Here is a 16,213-nt window from a genome sequence, read left to right as displayed (position 1 = left end):
CAATGACATTTTGTTTTGTTTTGTTTTTGAGACAGAGTCTTATTTGTTGCCCTCAGTAGAGTGCTGTAGTGTCACAGCTCACAGCAACTTTAAACTCTTCGGCTCATGCGATTCTCTTCCCTCACTCTCCCAAGTAGCTGGGAATACAGGCACCCGCAACAACGTCCAGCTATTTTTTAGAGAGACAAGGCATCACTCTTGCTCAGGCTGGTCTCGAACCTGTGAGTTCAGGCAATCCACCCACCTTAGCCTGCAAGAGTACTGGGGTTATAGGCTTGAGCCACCTGTACAGGATGGCAGACTAAAGGAAAAGGCAAAAGACAAAACATGGTCATAAATTATCAAAGTATAAAGAAAGGAAAATGTGCTTTTTTTCTGCCTTCAGTTAATTTCCATAGAACTTTAATATAAGAAAGCTAATAAACTGTTAAACTAGAAGGCTCTATCTCTCTGGCTTTCTGCCTGAAGGAATGACTATTTAGTAACTTCTGTGAATTAAATGCTCTCAAAAGAGACTAACTCTCCCATTTTAAATATTTTTGCAATGACAGGCAAGGAAGAATGTGTATCGCTAAGAGATAAAATTAAATTATCTTTTTTTTGAGACAAGAGTCTCACTACACCCTCGGTAGAGTGCCGTGGCATCACAACTCACAGCAACCTTAAACTCTTGGGCTCAAGTGATTCTCTTGCCTCAGCCTCCCAAGTAGCTGGGACGACAGGCACCTGACACAATGCCTAGCTATTTTTTTCTTTGTTGTTTATAGTTGTCATTGTTGCTTGGCGGGCCCAGGCGAGGTTCAAACACGCCAGCCCTGGTGTACATGGCTGGCGCCGTAACCGCTGAGCTACGGACGCCAAGCCTAAATTATCTTTTAAGTTAACTATCTCATGGAGAAAAAGAATAGAACGTTTGGGAAGGGAGGAAAAAAGGTGACATTTAATGGAAATCCCCACGGCAGGGAGAGAGGATGTGTGGTCTAAACCTGCTCACCAGGACACAGGAATTCACTTACTCCTTCTTTGCCTTAGTTTCCACTATAAATTTCCTATAGTACCAGTGCTCCCTTTCTGTTAAAATAGCTATGGCTTTATCAGTCATGCATTCATTTAATAATCTTTTGACATGCAAAAAATAAGAAAACCTGTGAGTTTGGGCTCTGAATAGATTGTCTGGCCTGGTGGTTAGGGAGTGTCTTCTGCACTGGTTTTCTGTTACCTTTGATTTTAGTGATTTATAAAACTTGTGTTTGTGTTGGTTACTCTGACCCACATCACTTTGAGAAACCACATAGAAATGTTTTCATTAATAGCTTGAGTTAAAAGAAGTCCTTTAGCAGAATAGAGAGGAGACCCTGACATATGATGTTTCTGAAATCTAAAGTATGTTTTTAATAATGTTTCACAGCTCAGAGAACATGAGCCTTTTGACCAAACCTATCTGACCCTGAACAGGACTGGCTAACTTCAAAGACATTTTTTTTCATTCCAAAGTTGGCACAAACTGGGCTGTCTGACATCAGAAGATAAGCTCTTCCTGGTCTCAGAACAGTGATGCTGCTTGAGTGCTGGGAACAAATTGAGACTGACACTTGTGACAGAAACTCCCTTGGGTCCAATTGGGACTGTCTGACTTGGTCTTCACGGGGAAGGGGAACTATTATGTTCAATGTATACAACACAGTTGTTTCTTTTCCCACAGGCCTTAGTTTCTTCTGGAATAGTAATTTCTGGACTTCATAGAAAACACAGTGATCAAGGTTGTCTTTGAGTTCAAGGACAGTTACAAAGATCCTTGGGGTAGAATAGAGCTCTAGAAAAGCCATTCTGAAAAATATGAGGACCAGACTGAGAGCTGCCTCTGGTTGGAAGAGGTCACTCTGGGCAGTTTTCCTTCCATGGCTGCTACACTGAGGGGTCTGTACAAGAGGAGCCAAAATGTATCCATCTTGGGCAACCCGCAGGGCATCCCACAGGGCATCCCATAGAGTTATCTACAGTAAGGAAGCTGAACGTAGAAAGTACAAGCAGAAAAGAAAGGAATGTTCTGGCTACACATTTGTATCTTCAAATTGTTCTCTCTCATGTATGTGCAACGTGTAGGTGTATAAAACTCTCCCTAGCACACTGATAAATGTGTCTCCAAGGCAGATACCTCAATATTGTATGTTTTTATTTCTATATACATTTGTCAAAGAATTATTAGTGGTTAAAGAACAATTTTACTTCTATATTACTTTGATTTGTAAACTGGAAAGCCTAATCATTATCACAGCAAATAAGAAAATATTAACAATCAGACCTTTTTATACCCAAAAGATATCTGAGCAGCCCTGTTCTCAAACCCAACACCAGATGCTATGGCCTCTGTTCAAAAGTCTGTTTTTCAATAACAGTCTGCTTTGGCTGCCTTCAACTGAAACCCCCAGGTAAGGCACTTGGACTTCTGTTGCCCTGGACAACCTGACCCCAGGTAAGCTGTAACCTGGACATAACTTGGTTCTAACTCAGTTTTCTCCCTTTTCTTCTTTTCAACACTCATACTCTACAGTCATACCATCTTGTGGTCCTATATTCTGATACACTTTTCCTGATGTTTTCCTGTAGAACGGTCCACAGGTCAGACTCCCTCTGCGGTTCTGTTCCCTCAGTGTTGTGCCACCTCAGATGTACCACAGGAAACGCACCATCCAGAAGGCATATTCATCACAGCTGAACAACTGCTGCTTTCTTGTTTTTGAAGTTTGTGCCTCGTCTTCTTTCAGTCCACCACCAGCATATTGTCATTTGATACGTTACCACCTGTGTTCCAGTATGAATCCAAAGCATTTACAACACCATTCACACTGGCAACAATTCATCAAACTCTAGCTTCCAATTTTCTTATCTTTGCTCAACAAGTAAAATGAGCACCACCAAAAGGACCTGGAGGAACAGCGTTTAAGATGTGAATTGCTTGTGATTATTCACAGGAAGTGACCACACCACCAGTCTCACGGTGCCTTCTCATCAGAGTTACTCAGTACCTGCTGTCTCTCTGTCTCTGTCCCCTTGGAGTGTGTGATCTGTGTCCTGTCTTGGGGAAGTTTTACTGGATCCTCATCGCTAAGTTCATGAGTATTCCCTTCTACAAAGCCAAAAACACATTACAAAACCTGTATTTGATCTGTAAGTTTTTTATGATCTTAGATAATTCTATTTAAATCTACACAGATTTAAGTCCATGGTACAACACTGGTTTACAACATTATGCCATGTTAAAGACCGTAAGATGTTTTAATGCCTTTCACACACATACATATTCCAAAGAAGAGAAAAATAATTTCTTTTATAATTCCAAAAGAAATATTCTCTAATCCTGGACTTCAAGGGGATTTTTGAAATTCATAGGACTTTCTTTTTTTTTTTTTTTGTAGAGACAGAGTCTCACTTAACCGCCTTCAGTAGAGTGCCATGATGTCACAGGACTCACAGCAACCTCTAGCTCTTGGGCTTCCGCGATTCTCCTGCCTCAACCTCCCGAGCAGCTGGGACTACAGGCGCCCGCCACAACACCCGGCTATTAAAATTCATAGGACTGGCGGCGCCTGTGGCTCAGTCGGTAGGGCGCTGGCCCCATATACCGAGGGTGGCGGGTTCAAACCCAGCCCCGGCTGTACTGCAACAAAAAAATAGCCAGGCGTTGTGGCGGGCGCCTGTAGTCCCAGCTACTCGGGAGGCTGAGGCAAGAGAATCGCTTAAGCCCAGGAGTTGGAGGTTGCTGTGGGCTGTGTGATGCCATGGCACTCTGCCGAGGGCCATAAAGTGAGACTCTGTCTCTACAAAAAAAAAAAAAAAAAAAAATTCATAGGACTTTTGGGCAGCACCTGTGGCTCAGTCGGTAAGGCGCCAGCCCCATATACCGAGGGTGGCAGGTTCAAGCCCGACCCCGGCTGAACTGCAACCAAAAAAAAAAAAAATAGCCGGGCGTTGTGGTGGGCGCCTGTAGTCCCAGCTACTCGGGAGGCTGAGGCAAGAGAATCGCTTAAGCCCAGGAGTTGGAGGTTGCTGTGAGCTGTGTGTTGCCATGGCACTCTACTGAGGGCCATAAAGTGAGACTCTGTCTCTACAAAAAAAAAAAAAAAAAAAAAAAATTCATAGGACTTTCAAATAAAGTGCCTCCTCTTGAAGATAGATCATAATTAACAGAGAAGTACTTCCTGCTGTTCATTCTGAATGGCCTGGAACAGGACTACTATTAATTATTGTTTCTTCAATATGTGTTTTCTTAGTAAGAGTGGACAAAAAAATGACTGCCTTAATGAAGTAGCATCTATACTTTTGATTTCTATTCTGCTGCAAATCATCTTACTTCCTTGAGGGCAATTTAACATCACTATAAAGATAACCTCAAAAGGTTATGCCAAGGCTCTTACATAAATAAACTCCTCAGCTAATGATATGTCTGTAGCTATTGGAGAAAAAACAAAACCAGGAAAAGCTTACATCTGAGTGGAAGAGATGATGCCACCCCTACAGCTCACCAAAGCACTGACCTGTGGATTCTGGGTGTGGCCCCAGCTGTGTGTGAAGCCACAGAGCTATGTGTGTGTACACACCAAGACAGCCTAGACAGCCTGGTCGTTATCACAGCGAATATCACCACATGCGGTGACTTAAAGTTAATTAAAATTTCGAGTGCTCAATAACTACATTTCCAGATTACTCCAGGGGATTGTGCAGGTAAACATTTACATGGTTGAGGGAATTTTGATCAGGCTGAAGCAGACTGAAACCTCACTCTGAAAGCTACAGGTTCATCAATTGCCATTACACACTCTGGTTTGCAAGACATATAAAACCTAATGTCTTTTTAGGTATAGTAAGCATGTTTGGGTCTTCTAGAATAATACCAATATTTCTTATATTTGTATAACTTTCTTTTCAAAAAATTTTCTTAAAATTTGTATAAATTTATGAAGTACAAGTATTACTTTGTTACTTGCATAGGTTGCACTGTGGCAAAGTCAGGGCTTTTAGGGCATCCATCACTCAAATAACGTTCATTTGTATTATTTTCAATAACATGAAACATTAAAGGTAAAAGTAAATGCAAAAATTTTAATTTTCAGTAGGACTTTTTATGTAAATAAATTAGTGTCCACGTGTCTCAGATTTTGATGCAAGAAAAAGACAAAAACAGTCAATGTCTGTTTGTGGTGAATGCAGCTAAGAAATCACTCTGAGCTCCAGTTTCCTGGGCATGGTAAGTGGCTCTTCTGCCCATGCCAGTGCCTTACCACTCACCGAGCTCTGGGTGGCTCTGTGTGTCCCAAGCTGTCCCCCTTTTGGCTTCTGGCGCTGTCCCTGCCAGGGAGGGAGCGCATCTTCTGCACCACCACTTGGACCTGGGCTCCCTGGCTTTCCACCATGTCCCAGGAGAAAGTCTCTCAGGGGAACACTGGCTTGGATAGACTCATGGGTCTGCTCTGTCCCTGTGGTGGCCACACCATTACATATAACCTGGCCAATACATGCAAAAGAAACAGTTTCAGTTCACTTACAACAAGCTGCACATCGAAAAATGACATTTGCCAGCAACCCTCCAATGCATCTGTACCTCAATGAAGGAACGACAGAAATTAAAACAAAAGCACTGGTTCGGCACCTGTAGCTCAGCAGCTAGGGCACCAACCACGTACACTGGAGCTGGTGGGTTCAAACCCAGCCTGGGCCTGCCAAACAACAATGACAACTACAACCAAAAAATAGCCTGGTGCTGTGGCAAGCGCCTGTAGTCCCAGCTACTTGGGAGGCTGAGGCAAGAGACTCACTTAAGCCTAAGAGTGTGAGGTTGCTGTGAGGTGTGATGCCATGGTACTCTATGGAGGGTGACATAGTGAGACTCTGTCTCAAAAAAAAAAAAAAAAAAAAGAAAAAGAAAAAAGAAAACAAAAGCACTTGTGGCATGGGCCTATCTGCCATGTAGCTTACACGCCAAGGAGGTGAAGGTGAGTGAGAGTAGCCTGGACAGTAGCTGGGTGTCTTCTGCCAAAGGAGTCAACTAGACAGGTCTTTGAAAACATGCAGAAAATACTGCGTGGTAATTAAAAAAATTTCTTTTCTGAGGTAACAATTTCAAAAGGACAAACTGAAAAACAAAATAAAAGAATGACCAGGGATTAATAAAAATGAATCGTTTATTAAGTAAGTGCTTGTATATGCAACCTTCTAGGCTAAGCACTTTACGTGCTCATGAATTCCTCCAACTCCTTTTTTTTTTTTTTTTTTTGTAGAGACAGAGTCTCACTGTACCGCCCTCAGGTAGAGTGCCGTGGCGTCACACGGCTCACAGCAACCTCTTAACTCTTGGGCTTACGCGATTCTCTTGCCTCAGCCTCCTGAGCAGCTGGGACTACAGGCGCCCGCCACAACGCCCGGCTATTTTTTTGGTTGCAGTTTGGCCGGGGCTGGGTTTGAACCCACCACCCTCGGCATATGGGGCCGGCGCCCTACTCACTGAACCACAGGCGCCGCCCCCTCCAACTCCTTTTAACCACATTAAGTATCACAGTAAGACAACGCTTCCAGAGCACTTCTATATTCCGGGCTTTGTTCTTCACATATTAACCGTGTTTATCCTCACAACCACCTGGGGAAGTAGACAATAGGATTATCCTCATTCTATAGATAAGAAAATTGGGACACAGAGAGACTACAAATCTTGTCCAGCGGGAAGTGGCTGAAGCAGGATTTGAACCAGAGTGTCTGATTCTGAGGTTCAAACTCCTAACCACTGTGCTATACTGCAGCTTCTTGTCACTGTCATGAGACAAAAAATGTACTTCATGGGATTATTATACTGCTGTTTAAAATTATATATTAAAGCAGTAATGCACTTTAAACCACATTTTAAATGTTACAATTAAATTGATTAGAGAACACTCCTTTTCAAAAAATCCTTTTCAAATACTTTTTCTGACAAAGATTCTGCTTGATTGAACAGTACAAAACAGGATGAAAGTTAGCTTGCTTTTCTTTCTTATTCCCCACCCTCCCCACTGGTCAGTCTCGCAAGATCTGTAGTCTCTCTGTGTCTCAATGTTCAGTGACAACCCCACATCGCCCAGAGACTGAGGCCAGTGCCCTGGATGCCACAGGACGCTCAGAATTCAGAGTGGCCCAGGACACACTTTATGCCCCCTGCAAATGAACTCTGGCAGTTCCCTAAATTCATTTTGGCAGACGATCATGGCTCATGGCCAACAGAATTCCAGAAAACAACCTTCAGCTAGTGTAATCTCAAGCTTATGCAGCTCTTTCTATCCTAAGGGATATAAATGTTATGGAGAAGAAACACATGATCTTCAACAGTAAAGGAAGATTTAAACAAAATTCTTAGGCAATTACAAGATGAGAAAAGAGAAAATGAGAACTTTTACATACAGTCATGTACCACTTAAGGACATTTTAGTCAACTAAGGATGGCATATATGACAGTGGTCCTATAAACATTATAATGGAGCTGCACAATTCCTGTGGCCTAGAGATACACTCGTGTGTCTGTGGTGATGCTGGCATAAACAGATGTACTGCACTACCAGGCATGTGGAAGTCAGAGCACACAATTACAGATGGTACACAGTTCTGGATAATGATAATGCACAACTATGCTACAAGTGCATGTATTTATTATACTACACTTCTTATTCTTATTTTAGATTGTACTCATTCTACTTCTTAAAAAAATGTTAAGCACAAAACAGCCTTGGGCAGGTCCTTAATTAAGGAGGTATCCAGAAGAAGACCTTGTTAGGTTAGGAGGTGACAGCTCCATGCCTGTTAGTGCTCTGGAAGACCTTCTGGGGGGATGGACAAATTGTGAAGGTAAAGACAGTAAACATTGATGACTCTGGCTCTGTGTAAGCCTGGGCTAAAGTGTGCATTGTGTCTTAGTTTTTAACAAAAAAGTCTAAAGAGTTAAAAAAATCAAAAATAGAAAAGAGTTTATAGAATAAGGATATAAATAAATATTTTTGTACAGCTATACAATGTGTTTTAGGCTAAGTGTTATAAAAAGTCAAAAAAAAGTTTACAAGTAAAAAAGCTGCAGTAAGCTAAGGTTAATTTATTATTATTATTATTTTTTTTTTTGTAGAGACAGAGTCTCACTGTACCGCCCTCAGGTAGAGTGCCGTGGCGTCACATGGCTCACAGCAACCTCTAACTCTTAGGCTTACGCGATTCTCTTGCCTCAGCCTCCCGAGCAGCTGGGACTACAGGCGCCCGCCACAATGCCCGGCTATTTTTTTGTTGCAGTTTGGCCGGGGCTGGGTTTGAACCCGCCACCCTGGGCATATGGGGCCGGCGCCTTACCAACTGAGCCACGGGCGCCGCCCGGTTAATTTATTATTAAAGAAAAATACTGTTTTATAAATGTAGTGCAGCTTAAGTGTCCAGTACGTACAAAGTTGACAGTAGCCGGGGACAGTGGCTCACATCTGTAATCCTAGCACTCTGGGTAGCCGAGGTGGGTAGGTCACCTGTGCTCAGGAGTTCGAGACCAGCCTGAGTCAGAGTGAGACCCGGTCTCTACTAAAAATAGAAAAACTACCTAGCATTGTGGCTGGCACCTGTAGTGCTAGCTATTTGGGATGCTGAGACAAGAAGAACACTTTAGCCCCAAGAGTTTAGCTGTGAGCCATGAGGCCACAGTACCCTATGCAGGGTAACAGAGTGAGACTCTGTCTCAATACAAAAACAAAAACATCATCTACAGTAGCGTCCTAGGTCTTCACATCCACTGACTGCTGACTTAATGAGCAACTTTCAGTTCTACAAGCTCCATTCATGCTAAGTGCCCATAAAGTGTACTATTTTTTATCTTTTGTATCATATTTTTACAGTACCTTGTCTATGTTTAGATATACAAGTACTTGCTTTTATGTTATAGTTGACTACTGTATCAGTACAGTAACATGATGTACTGGTTTGTAGCCTGGAAGCAATGGGCTATACCAGGCAGCCTGGGTGTAGTAGCTTTTGCCATCTTGGTTTATGTAAGTGCACTCTGTGGTGCTGGCACAACAGAATCATCTAAGGACGCATTTCTCAGAATGTATCTCATTGTTAAGTGTTTTTAATAAATTAGAATAAAAATTTCAAATATATAACTGGACAGATGAAATACTGTAAAAAGACCACAATTAAATGCCAGACTGATCTGCAATATATTCAGGTACAATAATAATAATAATAAGATGCTATACCATACATATTTGATGTTTATTTGGTGGGGGACAAAAGGTGAATATTTTCACTTACAGCGAAGCACTTTCAAATCCAGTCACCAATATTATTATAAGAACAAAATCTCCAAGTCATTGGGAGTTTACCTGGCTATCAGGTGACTTATTTGTTAGATTCTGAATTCTAAACATCTGGGCCAACGAGATGCTTCTTCTTGGAGGAGGTGCATCCTGACAGTATACTTCATGAGTTGTTTCTGAATCTCCTTTGGCAACAATCTTCTGACAAAAGTAAGTATTCAGAATAATAGGGCAACTTCCATCTGGGATAATAAGCTTTTGCCTGGAACAGGAAAGAAATTCGACAGTTTATCTGCAATGTTGGATTCCCCCCATATCCTTGCTAAATCAAGACGTATATATGACTTAATAAAAAAGAAAAGAGCAATGGCTTGCTGGCTAGAACAGCTGGAGCTGTTTCAGCACAGAAGCCTTCACATTCTGGTAATGCTCAGTGATTCTGACTTTACCGTACCCTCAGGGAGAAATACAGAGAATGAACAAAGACTACCTGGGCACAAAGAAGTGTCCAGACAAGGACATAGATATTTACAAACACAACTTCAGATGTTCAACAGCTCTAATCTCTTAAAAAGCACTCCATTAAATGCCACAGGAACATCTATCTTTGCTATCAAACTTACTACAGTTGCTGAAATGTCTCAGTATCATGTAGAAAAGGAGTCAGAGAATAGAGCAAACAAAATTCTACGGGTTTGCTCAGTTCTCTGAAATGAGAAAATGCTTTATTGCCCATTCCTCAAAGCAGAGACTGCTGCTCAACAGTAAGAAAAATTTAAGATTTCTGATTTGGGAGGATGGAGCTGACATACATTCCCTATTCTTCTGGTAAGTACGACTCAAGTGCTTGCCATTTTCTGTAAAATAAACATAAGAAGACACTGAAAAGTGGAAAGGAGGACACTGACTGGCTAAAGCTTCAGGACCTGAGGAATGACACAGTGATTAAGTTCCTGGGTTTTCTTTTAGCCTCTTATACCCCAGCTTTGGAGTTGTAGTACCAAATGTGAAAAGTAGAATTAGCATTAATTTTACACATTCTCCTCTAGAAAACAGAAGAGGAGAAAACACTTTCCAATTCGTTTCATAAAGCCATTATTACTCTGATCTTAAAGTCAGAAAAAGTACAAAAAACAAACAAACAAACAAAACTACAGACCAATTTACCTCAAGAATATAGACACAAAAATCCTTAACAAAATGTTAATAAATAGAATAGAATGTTAATAAATGTTAATAAATAGCAATATATAAAAGAAATTATATAGTATGACCAAGTGGGGTTAATTCCAGGAATGCAAGTCTTGTGCAATATTTGCAAATCACCTTCATCAGGTTAAAGGCTAAACAAGAAAAATCAGATGATTACATTAATCAATGCAGAAATCTGGCAAAATTAGACATCCACTCGTAATGTAAAAAAAAAAAAAACTCAGAAAACTAGAATAGAGGAATTCCCCAACTTAATAAAGAGTTTCTACTAAAATTCTATGTCGTAATCAATGGTGAAAGAAGAAATGCTTCCCAATTAACATGTAAAACAAGGCATAGAAGTGTTCTCTCAGCACTTTTATCCAACATAGCACTGGAAGTCCTAGCTAGTGCAATGGCGCAAGAGGAGGAAAGAGAAGGCACATGGATCAGAAAGGAAGAGGAAGAAAAAGAAGGCACACAGATCAGAAAGGAGGAGGAGAAAAGAGAAGGCACACGGATCAGAAAGGAAGAGGAGGAAAGAGAAGGCACACGGATCAGAAAGGAGGAGGAGGAAAGAGAAGGCACATGGATCAGAAAGGAAGAGGAGGAAAGAGAAGGCACACGGATCAAAAAGGAGGAGGAGGAAAGAGAAGGCACACGGATCAGAAAGGAGGAGGAGGAGGAAAGAGAAGGCACATGGATCAGAAAGGAGGAGGAGGAGGAAAGAGAAGGCACATGGATCAGAAAGGAGGAGGAGGAAAGAGAAGGCACACGGATCAGAAAGGAGGAGGAGGAAAGAGAAGGCACACGGATCAGAAAGGAGGAGGAGGAGGAAAGAGACGGCACATGGATCAGAAAGGAGGAGGAGGAAAGAGAAGGCACATGGATCAGAAAGGAAGAGGAGGAAAGAGAAGGCACATGGATCAAAAAGGAGGAGGAGGAAAGAGAAGGCACACGGATCAGAAAGGAGGAGGAGGAGGAAAGAGAAGGCACATGGATCAGAAAGGAGGAGGAGGAAAGAGAAGGCACACGGATCAGAAAGGAGGAGGAGGAGGAAAGAGAAGGCACATGGATCAGAAAGGAGGAGGAGGAAAGAGAAGGCACACGGATCAGAAAGGAGGAGGAGGAAAGAGAAGGCACACGGATCAGAAAGGAGGAGGAGGAAAGAGAAGGCACACGGATCAGAAAGGAGGAGGAGGAAAGAGAAGGCACACGGATCAGAAAGGAGGAGGAGGAGGAAAGAGAAGGCACATGGATCAGAAAGGAGGAGGAGGAAAGAGAAGGCAAACGGATCAGAAAGGAAGAGGAGGAAAGGGAAGGCACACGGATCAGAAAGGAGGAGGAGGAAAGAGAAGGCACATGGATCAGAAAGGAGGAGGAGGAGGAAAGAGAAGGCAGATGGATCAGAAAGGAAGAGGAGGAAAGAGAAGGCACACAGATCAAAAAGGAGGAGGAGGAGGAAAGAGAAGGCACACGGATCAGAAAGGAAGAGGAGGAAAGAGAAGGCACACGGATCAGAAAGGAGGAGGAGGAGGAGGAAAGAGAAGGCACACAGATCAGAAAGGAAGAGGAGGAAAGAGAAGGCACACGGATCAGAAAGGAAGGGGAGGAAAGAGAAGGCACACGGATCAAAAAGGAGGAGGAGGAGGAAAGAGAAGGCACACGGATCAGAAAGGAAGAGGAGGAAAGAGAAGGCACACGGATCAGAAAGGAGGAGGAGGAGGAAAGAGATGGCACACGGATCAGAAAGGAAGAGGAGGAAAGAGAAGGCATACGGATCAGAAAGGAAGAGGAGGAAAGAGAAGGCACACGGATCAAAAAGGAGGAGGAGGAGGAAAGAGAAGGAACACGGATCAGAAAGGAAGAGGAGGAAAGAGAAGGCACATGGATCAGAAAGGAAGAGAAGGAAAGAGAAGGCACACGGATGAGAAAGGAGGAGGAAGAGGAAAGAGATGGCACACGGATCAGAAAGGAAACAATGAAAATGCTTACTGCAGATAACATAATTGCTTATGTAGAAAATCTTAAGGAATCTACAAAATAACTCCTGGAACTCTGAGTTCAGCAAGGTGGTAAAAATCAACATGTAAAACAATCAAACGTATTTCTGCATATTATCAATGGACACATGAACACCAAAGTTAAAAATATAATGTTATTTAAGTAAAAACAAAAATTAAAAAAAAAAAAAACCTTCAGTGTAAAGTAACAAAACATGTATGAAACCCTAAACATGTTCTAAAACACTAATGAAATAGAACAAAGATCTTAACATTGATGAGATATACCATATTTATGAACTATAAGACTCAATACATTATAAATATGAATACTTCCCAAACAGATAGAAACGCTTACAGCAACGTCCACCAAAATCTCAATAATATTTTTTTCAGTGATACACAGCCAATTCTGAAATTTATACAGAAAAGCAAAGGAATTACACTAGCTCAAATATTTGTGAAAAAGAGTAAAGTGGAATAAATCACTTTATGCAATTTCAAAACTCATTATATAGCTGTAAGCATCACTATCGTGTGGTATTAGTGGAAGGAGAGACACACAGACCAATGAAACATAATAAAGAACCCAGAAATAGATACCACAAATACATAAAAACTATTTTTCAAATTGATCTCTACAGTATGACTTTTGTTTGTATGTTTTAGAGACAGGATCCTAGTATGTTGCCCAGGCTGGTCTTGAACTCCTGGGCTCAAGAGATCCTTCTGCCTTATCCTCCCAAGTAGCTGGGATCACAGGAGCCTGCCACTGTGCCTGGCCACAACTGATTCTCAACAAAGTGCCAAAGAAAGACAGACTTTGGACACTTGCAGGCAGAACAATGTAAGCTAATTCTGAGAGCTTCTACAACATTTAACTCAAAATGGATCATGAACATAAATATAGACTATGAAACTGTTCAAAAAATATATAGGAAAAAAATCTTTGGTATCTAGAAGTAGGCAAAAGTACTTAACATTTGAGATAAAAAGACCTGACCTATTAAAAAATATTAATAAACTAGACTTCATCAAAATAAAAATTGTTGACCTGAGAAAAAACCCTGTTAAAAGAATGAAAAGACAGGGGAGGGGCAAGGTGGTGGCCGAGTAACAGCTTCCTTGCAAAACTGGGCATGGTGAGACTAGGGAGAAAAGACTCCAGGCATCTCTGGCTGGTGATATCTGCCCAGAAACATCCCTTTGTGGACACAGGGAGTCAGTGAGAGACTTTTGGACCCCGGGAAGAGGACAAAAGCAGTGGAGAACTGGCAAGTGGTTGTGAGTGTTCGTTTGGTATAATCTCTCTAGCAGCTGTAAGTACAGCAAAAGTGATAGTGCAAACTGGAAAGGCCTTCCCTGTGAGCTGTTTTGTTTTTTTTGGACTTGGCACTCAGTTGAACTACCTTAGGAGAACTTGGGCGAGAGTGTGGAGAACTTTAAGTGTGGCCTTGGGCCCCAGACTGCACTGCTGAGCCTGACGGAGCTAATAGTGTTCAGCTGTGGGCCACCAGAGTCATTGTGGGAGAACTGCTCTGGCAAGCTCCGCCCTCAGGGTTGCAGAGTGAGGATTGGTCAGGAGACCTTGGGTGAGTAATCAGTGACTGAGCAGCCTAAAGGCGGGGAGTGAGCCGCCTCACAGCCTTGGCCCTCAGGGGCATAGCGTGAGACCAGTTTTGGCACACTGGGTAAGTGGACAGCCACTTCAGGAGTGATCCCAGTGACAAGTGCTTTCCTGCTCCAGTTTCCAGCTTATACAGCTGTATCAGCATTGTGATTAACATCTCATACCCCAGAAGATCGCCTGTTGCCCAGACAATATTCAGCAAGATATACGTACTGTTTTGTTTTTTTTTTAATTTCAACATTTTCCATCTAGATTTTTACTTTGTTCCCCCTTTCTTTTCTTTATTCATTATTCTAGTTAAAATATGATTTTCCATTGTTGCCTTCTTTAACCATGAGAACTTCACTTTTGCTAGTGTTTCTACCCCTATTATTTGGTTTCCACCCCAATTTTATCCTGTAAAGTTTTCTGTTTGCTTGTTTCGGTTTGATTTATAGCATTGTTGTCTTTCCTCTCTACTTGGTGGAGGTGGGGTACTGTGTCTGAACAGCCTGGCAAAGAGCTGCTGACCTCAAGGGAACCACCCAGCATCCCCAGAAGTTGGGTGTTTTTAAGGTTGGGTCAAAGTACCCAACTGTACACATATTGTTCCTGTCTCCCTCTTTCTGTACCTCTCTTCTTTTTGTCAATATTCTCTTTTACTCAATCCCTCTCCTTTATCTTTTTTATTTTATTTTCTTTTTTCCCTTCTTGCTCTTCAATCTTCTCATCCTCTGGTCCTGTACCAAAAGGACTCATTGAAACCCTAGGCCAGAGGCACAGTAACTTAAAGGGCAAGAGGAAGTGAAAGGAAAATTAGGGCAAGGAAACAGGTAAACGAAAACAATCATGAGGAAGAATCAGCAGAAAAATCCTGGCAACATGAAAAACCAGTCCAGAGCAACCCCGCCAAGGGACCGTGAGGTAGCTACTACAGAGGATTCCACCTATAAAGAAATGTTAGAAATGCCAGAAAGGGAATTTAGAATACAAATATGATGAAAACAATGAAGGAAATGATAGAAACAATGAAGGAAACTGCTGATAAAGTGGAAAATAACCAAAAGGAAATCCAAAATCAGAATCAAATAAAAGATGAACAATATGAAGAATATAGAAAGGATATGGCAGAGCTGAAGAAACTGAAACAGTCAATTAGGGAACTTAAAGATGCAATAGAAAGTATCAACAACAGATTAGACCATGCAGAAGAAGAAATCTCAGAGGTAGAGGACAAAGCTCTTGAGATAACTCAGATAGTTAAAGAGGCAGAAAAGAGGAGAGAGAAAGCAGAGCATTCACTGACAGAATTATGGGACTTTATGAAGCTTTCAAACATACAAGTTATAAGTATCCCAGAAGGAGAAGAAGAATATCCCAGGGGAATGGAAGCCATACTAGAGAATATTATGAATGAAAATTTCCCAAATATCACCAAAGATTATGACACACTCCTTTCAGAGGGATATTGGACCCCAAGTTGCCTCAACTTTATCAGACCTTCTCCAAGACACATTGTGATGAATCTGTCCAAAGTCAGGACAAAAGAAAAGATTCTTCAAGCTGGCAGGCGTAAGGGCCAGTTGACCTACATGGGCAAATCCATCAGGGTGACTGCAGACTTCTCTAATGAAACTTTTCAAGCAAGAAGACAATGGTCATCTACCTTTAATCTACTTAAACAGAACAATTTCCAGCCCAGAATTCTATATCCTGCTAAGCTAAGCTTTAAAATTGACAGAGAAATCAAATCTTTTACTGATATGCAAACATTGAGGAAATTTGCCATAACACAAGACCAGCTCTGTAGGACTTCAACCTGTTCTACATACTGACCCTCACAAAGGATCAACAGTAAAGTAAGAACTCAGAAATTAAAGAACAGAACCTAACTTCCACACTGATGCAAAAGATAAAACTAAGCAATGGACTTCACAAAATAAGATGAATAGAATACCACCGCACCTATCAATTATCTTAATAAACGTTAATGGCTTGAATTCCCCACTGAAGAGGCATGGATTGGCTGATTGGTTTAAAAAACACAAGTCATCCATTTGCTGTTTGCAGGAAACACACCTAGCTTCAAAGGCAAATTAAAA

At 41.6% G+C, this 16,213-nt stretch overlaps 1 protein-coding gene across 1 annotated transcript in view; it reads right to left on the bottom strand.

Annotated features, from left to right (window-relative positions):
• LOC128563185 (DNA repair-scaffolding protein-like) overlaps positions 1 to 16,213 on the bottom strand; it is a 398,757-nt gene that overhangs the window by 102,439 nt on the left and 280,105 nt on the right. Inside the window, 3 exon segments of the mRNA XM_053558362.1 lie at positions 5,287 to 5,414; positions 5,416 to 5,502; positions 9,375 to 9,570. Of these exon segments, the coding sequence (XP_053414337.1) occupies positions 5,287 to 5,414; positions 5,416 to 5,502; positions 9,375 to 9,570 (411 nt within the window).

Source organism: Nycticebus coucang, chromosome 13 (assembly GCF_027406575.1).
Source record: "Nycticebus coucang isolate mNycCou1 chromosome 13, mNycCou1.pri, whole genome shotgun sequence".
Lineage (NCBI taxonomy): Eukaryota > Metazoa > Chordata > Mammalia > Primates > Lorisidae > Nycticebus > Nycticebus coucang.
Note: the sequence above shows the minus strand (reverse complement) of the source record. Positions and strands in the feature narration are given on the sequence as shown.